Raw genomic sequence first — 7,581 nt, forward strand, 5'->3', positions numbered from 1 at the left:
AGGAATGGTTTGATGCCTGTCCATATTTTTGGAGAACCCTCTCTGTAAACTGGCCCAAATTCAGTAGGAGTTACAGTGTGCTCACAGCAGCAGAATGTGTCTTATTTTTGTTACCATTAAAGGTAGCAAACCTGCCTGCCAGTGGCAGGGATTAGCTTTGATACTACTCATAGTCATAAGCATAATCATAGTGGTTTGGGAAGCATCTTAGTCTTACTCTTTGCACTAGATTATGCCCATACTGATGCATAACAGTCCCTTAGAAAGCAGTTGAGAGAAAGTTTATAATGATTCAGTCTGGCAATTTTGCTTCATTACAAGTTTTGCAGGGTTTGTTAGAGGTTTTTTGCAATGCTTTTACCCACTTTTGATGGTAGTTGTAATGTGAATGCCATCCTTTCTAACTGTGTTTTGAAAATAAAAAAAAGATTTTATCTCATCAGGGCACTTTGGTGCTGACTAACAAAATGGTCATACAAAAGTGTGTTGATTCAAGTTAAGTTTCCAGTTTATTGCAATTTACTCTTACGGAGTGAGTGTGTTCATTCTGTTACTCGGTTTTGTGACTATCAGCTTGAAATCAGATGTTTCAGATATTTGTATAACTGCTAACTTCAGGTAGACGTACTTTCAAGGATGGTCTAAACACTTAGATTTATATATTCTTAAATTAATTATTCAGTATTTAATACAGTTTACATCACAATATTGAGTGATATTGAATTTAATAGTACCATGTCAGGTAAAAGTGAATTAATTACATAAAAATATAGTATCGTGATCTGGAGGTGTGCTGTCTTCTTTTTACTGGAATCAAAATGCCAGTTTCAAGGTACAAGAAGCAACATATATGTCAATTTAAACCACTTGGAGCAGTGTTACCATCATTGTGTTGCTTCTTAGGAAGGTCAGTTGCTGCCTACTTAGTTCCAGAATGCTAAATCCAATCTGTATGATTTAAATGTAGAAACTCACTGTTCTGATCTCCTGTCCAAAGAAGTGTGTTAATGTGCTTCTAAATACATCCTTTACCACAGCTCCTAATACAAGATGAGCCCCATATTTATCATGCATAGAGACCATTCTCCTTGCACATCCCTAGGCAGTAGTGATAAACCTCAGTGTTCAGGGTGGTTCTCAAAGCTCTTCTTGCTCTCTTGCCTTGGATCTGACCAGTGCCTTCCAGTGAGGCTTCTTTCCAACTCCTACACTCTCAGACCAGGCAAAGCTTCAGGCACTGCTCTGTTGTTTCGGGTGGCAAGATGAATACAAGAGCAGAAGATTTGTGTCTGAAGGCAGCAGCTTCTCTTTCACCAAGGAGGGGTGTTCACAGCCAAAGGAGAACATCCCTGTGGTGCTTTGTGGAGCCATAGCAAAGCTGGGATCACAACAGCAGCCTGGCCCTGGTGTCAGGGGCAGAAATGAGTGAGGCGAAAAAACATCAGTTCTTTTCTTCACTTTCAAGAAATAGCAACTTAACCCTTTCTGTGGGACAAGAACAAGAATGAAAATAAGAAATGAAAAAAGTAATTTCTGCCCCTTTGGAAACTGAAGCCAGCTCACTTGAGGGATGTGATTTTAAAAACACTCAGGCTAGACTGGTGTGAGTGTGCAGCTACTTATGCTAAGTACTGTACCTCATCAAGGAACCACTGAGAAATCAGTGGTACCTCTGTCCATAAAATGTGTAACTAGAGGGCAAGACTACTCCTCCAATATAGAAAAATTATATATTTTAGTAACTTCAAGAATACAAGAGAACTGAAGCTGCATTTGTCATGTTCTCACATTCTCCTCAGCCGTTGCCTTGCCCCAGGACCATGTTTTCAGGGACCTTGCTGGTCTCCTCTGGGAAGCACATACAGAGGGACTTCTTGAGGAGAAGTAGGGTATGAGCATCTTATTTGCAAAGGCAATGAGCCTTTGAGAGAAGACCATAGCAAATTTAAGGCTGTTGTGCCTCTAGAGTCATGTAAAGTTGAAACTTGAGCACTTTTTGTGTTAAAACTTTACGGTTGTTTAAGCGCTGTGTAAACTGAAGCTTCTGATTATCAGCTTGTGTTGCCCGGTCACTTTGGACAAAAAAGAGATAGAACTTGACCTGCATGGCAGAAGTGCTTCCTCTTCCTCTTACCAGAGCTGGGGCTGCTTGCCAGCCTCACACCAACTCTGTTAAAGCACCTTAGCACCTTCCAAGCATGAGTAACCAAGCTGTCACAGCTCCTGGCAAGGCGCTCTCATGAGAAGCTGTAAGACTCGCTGAGGTGTCTGCACTGGAACAGCCCTAGTTTGGCCATGTGCCAGGACTCAGAGACATTTTCAAAAGGTACAAAGTAATATAGTAGTATACTTTATACATGTCATTACACCAACTGATTCCTGTTAGAATGAGTTGTGGAGTCCAGTAACTTCTCTGATTCATAGATTTGACTAGTAATGTTTCCTGACTTCATCTAAAGACGTGAAGAATTATATCTTAATCTTAGATGAGTATACTAGAACTAAGAATAATAAAAAGAAAAAATCAGACCCTGAACAGTTAGAATAACTAACCATAGGAAAAATTAGAATGTCATCATTTTGATACAAAGATTTAACAGTTACTCTTCTGCCTTGTTCAGTAGGAAGTTTTACAGGGCAAGGGCTCATAGGGTTCCTTGGAAATGATAATTTGATCTGAGTCCTTGCAATTATCTCACAGAGCTTTTGCTCTGCTGATACTAGTGTTTCCAAAATATGAAGGCAATCATATTTACAGAGAAAAGATTGCACATTTATATCTTATTCCCTTTGTGTTAAAGATTTAATCTATATCATTGTAATAAACATTCTACAGATCATAGTTATAGTAATATAAGATCTCGGTATGGGTAAGCTCTTTACTGAGTTTGTAGCAGATAGCATTTAGGAAGAAAACTCCAACATTGCCTCCAAACTCTACTGTGCACTTCCAGTGTTTGCTGTACATAAAACTTCTAAAATCCATTGAACCTGCAGGGGAAAAGAAAGAGCCAAAAGCAAGAAATGTTAACATCTTGTAGTTTGAGACTGTCAAACAATCAAATTGCCTATAACACTAACGAGCACATGAAGTCTGCAAGCAGAGGCAGAGCCTCAGTAAGCTGTTTTGCAAACAATAGTTTAGTGAGAAATATACCTATGAAGGGTAATTCATAAGCATTATGTTTTTCTCATTTATTAGAGAAAGCATCTCACGCTTTTAAAGAACAGCATTAAAAACTAATCCAAAGTAATTCAGAAGATAATTTCAGTCTCCTATGTCTCAGCTGAATTGGTACCCTGTTATCTTCCTTCTTTCTTTATGTGTGCAATATTTATTCATTGCACTATTTTTGGATTTACTTTCCTGCTCGCTTTTGTGGGGCAGTCTAGCCTTGAAGCAGTGGCTCTAACAGGAATACAGGGGGTTATGGACAGTGGTCCCAAGCTCCCTGTGCAGCTCATGGGCAAAAAAGGACTGATGCAGTACATAGTCAGTTAACAGGATTCATGCTTGCATTGAGAGGATATGCTTTGCTGTTTGCTTTGCTACCTTGAGTTTGGCACAAGTGCAGCTGTTACTGGAAAACCAGTTAGTTTTGATGTCTACAGTGCAAGGTAGCTTGGGCAGAAGGAAGAAGGGTCAAAGAGAGTCTGTGACAATTACAAAAGAATTGAAAACAGTCCTCAAAGAAAAAGTTATTGAGTGAACTGAACTGGGGTCTCAGTACTCACACAGCAACACAAATTTGGTAACTAAGGGCTCCTAGGTCCTAGAGAAAAATATGACAGTGGCTGGAAAACAGAAGCTTGGCACATTTTGTCTCCAAATATAAAGCAGGTGTTTTTAGTGTGTTTTTAAGTAGTTTCAAGTGGTGCTAGATCTTCTCTTACAGCCAATTAATAAATCAAGATAGTTTAGTTTGTCTAAATTATATGTGTACATAGTTCAGATGATAAGTAATAAGAATTCCTATGGTCTGTATTAAGAAAATACAAATTATGTCAAGTGTTCAGTCTAACACTGTGATCTGTTTCTGTAAATCACTTTTTCTCAGCTTCTGCTTAGAGCAGCACCTCTTTTTAGCCTACTAGGGTCAGTGCCTCATTAGACCAGTAGGGACATGTGGTGGTCAGAGGCCATTATGAGCATGGTGACCATGAAATAAGAGTGTTTTCAATTCATGGTGATGTAAGGAAAGAGGTCAACAAAACCTCTCACATGGATTTCCAGCAGGCAGGATTTGGTGTGTTCAGGACACTGGTTCAGAGAGTCCCTTGGGAAACAGGCCTTAAAACAGAGGGCTCCAGAATGGCTGGACATACTTTTAGAAAGAAGTCTTAAAGGGTCAGGAGCAGGCAGTACCTATGTGCCTAAAGGCAAGCCAAGGAGGAAGAAGAGCAGCCTGGATGAACAGGGAGTTTCTGCCAGAATTCAGAGATGATAAAAGAGTTTATGACTTTTGGAAGAAGGAGAGGAACTCGGGAAGAGTACAGGGATTTCATTGGATCATGTAGAGAGAAAACCAGAAAAGCAAAAGCTCAGCTAGAACTCAATCTGGCCACCAGTGTGAAAGGTAGTAAAAAGTGATTTTATAAATCACTTTTACCAACAAAAGGAAGGCCAAGGAAAATCTCTGTCCTTTATTGGTTGTGGAGGGGGGGGCAACATTATCACCAAGGAGGAGGAGAAGGCTGGGGTACTTAATATCTTCCTTGCCTCATTGTTTAACAGAGAGAGTGGAAATCCTCATGGCAGCCAGCCCCCTGAGCTGGTAGACAGGGATGGGAAGCAGAAAAGACCACTGCAATCCAAGAGGATATAGTTAGTCACCTGCTGTGCCACTTAGACTCTCACAGGTCTATGGGGCCACATGGGATTCATCCTAGAGTGATGAGGGAGCTGGCAGGAAAGCTTGTCACGATGCTGGCCATCATTTATGATCAGCCTTCGTTAACCAGGGAGGTCCCAGGTAATTGCAAGCTAGTAAATGTAATGCCCACCAACAAGAAGGGTCAGAAGGAGACTCCAGGGAACTACAGCCCGCATCTTGGTGCTGGGAAAGATTATGGAGCAGATGATCCTGAGTGTGATCACATGGCATGTACAGGACAATCAGGGGATCAAGTCCAGCTCTGGGCTTAGGAAAGGACAATTCAGCCAAGGCTTGATCATCCTGATCTTTTATGACTACATCACCTGCCTAGTGGATGAGGAAAAGGTTATGAATGTTGTCTACCTGGATTGCCGTAAAATCTTTGACACTGTCTCTCACAGCATTCTACTGGAGAAACTGGAGGCCCATGGCCTGAACAGATGCCCTCTTTTCTGGGGTAAAAACTGGCTGGAGGACTGGCCCCAGGGTGTGTTAGTGTATGGTGCCACATCCAGTTGGTGGCCAGTGACTAGTGGAGTCCCCAAGGCTCAGTACTGCGGCCAGTCCTGTGTAATATCTTTATTGATGATCTGAATGAGGGAATCGGGTCAGTTTGTAGATGACACTAAGTTGGGTGGAGGAGTTGATCTGCTGGAGGATATAGGAGGATTCTGCAAAAGGATCTGGACAGGCTGGATAGATGGGCTGAGACCAACAGTATGATGTTCATTAAAGCCAAGCGCTGGGTTCTGCACTTGCATCACAACAACCCCTGTTGCAGTGCAGAGTGTCTGAAAAGGATCTGGGTGTGATGAGCCAGCTGTGCCCAAGTGTCCACAAAGGCCCAGGCATCATGGCCCGGGTAGTGTGACCAAATGGACTAGGGAACTATTTATCACCCTGTACTCAGCACTGGGAAGCCTCAAATCCTGTATCCAGTTCTGGACACCTTGCTACAAGAAAGACATGGAGGTGCTGGAGCATGTCCAGAGAAGGGCAATGAAACTGGTGAGGATCGAGTAAATCATATGAGGAGTGGCTGAGGGAACTGGGGGGTTGTTCAGCCTGAAGAAAAGGAGCCTCAGGGGGAACCTTATTGCTCTCTACCTTCTACCTAAAAGGAGGGTGTAGCCAGGTGGGGTCAGCCTCTCCTCCTAGGCATCAAGCAATAAGAAAAGAGAAAACAGCCTCAGGCTGTGCTGGGGAGATTCAGGTTGGACATCAAGAAGAATTTCTTCATGGAAAAGGTGGTTAAGCTTTGAAATGGGCCACCCAGGGATGTGTCACAGTCCTGGAAGTGTTGAAACAACTGGATGCGTCACTTAGTGCTGTGGTTTAGTCAACAAGATGGTTTTGAGTTAAAGGTTGGATTTGATGACCTTGGAGGTTTTCTCTGATCTTACTGAATGTGTGATTGTCAAGACATGTTCACCCGCATTCAAAGAAAATATAAAGCAGTCAGCCTTTAAGTAAGAAATGTTTTGCAAAGATATAATGACAGCTACATGAATCAACCTACTGACAGCATTTCTTATCTTTCAGGCTTGCGGTCCCTTGGGATGACTATTGCTCAGTGCTATGAGGAGGTTGGCCTTCTGCTTCTCTTCCTCTCTGTAGGAATCTCTATATTTTCCACTGTGGAGTACTTTGTTGAACAAGGTGTGCCAGGCACAACTTTCACAAGTGTACCTGGTGCTTGGTGGTGGGCAACAACTTCCATGACAACAGTTGGTTATGGTGACATTAGACCAGACACTACCATTGGTAAGGTAGTAGCCTTTATGTGTATACTATCAGGAATACTGGTTTTGGCTTTGCCAATAGCTATAATAAATGACCGTTTTTCTGCCTGTTATTTTACTCTGAAGATAAAAGAAGCTGCTCTTCGGCAGCGTGAAGCTTTAAAGAAACTCATGAAGAACTCATCCAGTGATTCAAATATCAATGTTAATTTGCGAGACATATACGCACGCAGTGTCATGGACATGTTGCGGTTAAAAAGCAGAGAGAGGGCAAGTACAAGGAGCAGTGGTGCAGATGAATTTTGGTTTTGACTTTGGGTTTGATGATTTTTGGTTTTGGCATTGAAGTTATTTAACCTTGTGTAGCGCATAGACTACTTCAGAAATTTAGTATTAAGTATCTCTTTTTTTATTATTTGCCACACAGTGTATTTGCTTTTCCAGGTGGAGTTTTACTTACTTGGACAGACTGAAATATCTATTGTATACAAAAGGCAGAATTCATAACATGGAATCTCTCAAGGAACTCTAAAACCTGCTTTCAGGACTGGATCGTGGTAGGTGAGGTAGGAAATAATGGATCCATGAAAGTAAAACAATGATGCAAGCATTTGTCTAATGTAAATCCCTACTAATATATCATAATAAAGTCTTGGTGAAAATTGCTACAGTGTTTTGAATTTTAAACATCCAGTTTTTGTATTTGCACTTGAAGAACAAAAGTCAAAGTCATTAAGGAAAACTGAAAAGGGAAGTCTAAGAAAGTGAAATATTGATTAAATTTAGGATGACATACCTATAACTAGCTTAATCTTGATCCTCTTTCTTATCTCCATCTTCTACCCTATTTGTCTGAAAAAAGTCATTCTGGGGTAGCATGAGGGTTGGGAGGGAGGGAGGAGGGGGTGGGTTTGGAATTTCCTCATTTGCAGAGAAGCAAAGGGCTACCAGATACATCATGG

At 41.5% G+C, this 7,581-nt stretch overlaps 1 protein-coding gene across 1 annotated transcript in view; it reads left to right on the forward strand.

The window, feature by feature from the left end:
- The window catches only part of KCNV1 (potassium voltage-gated channel modifier subfamily V member 1), an 11,146-nt gene extending 3,862 nt beyond the window's left edge, over positions 1 to 7,284 (forward strand). Inside the window, exon 3 of the mRNA XM_005430298.2 lies at positions 6,420 to 7,284. Within this exon, the coding sequence (XP_005430355.1) occupies positions 6,420 to 6,931 (512 nt within the window). The 3' untranslated portion in view covers positions 6,932 to 7,284. The remainder of the gene's footprint in view (positions 1 to 6,419) is intronic.
- The last annotated feature ends 297 nt before the right edge of the window (positions 7,285 to 7,581 follow it).

This window comes from Geospiza fortis, unplaced genomic scaffold (assembly GCF_000277835.1).
Source record: "Geospiza fortis unplaced genomic scaffold, GeoFor_1.0 scaffold252, whole genome shotgun sequence".
Taxonomy (NCBI): Eukaryota; Metazoa; Chordata; class Aves; order Passeriformes; family Thraupidae; genus Geospiza; species Geospiza fortis.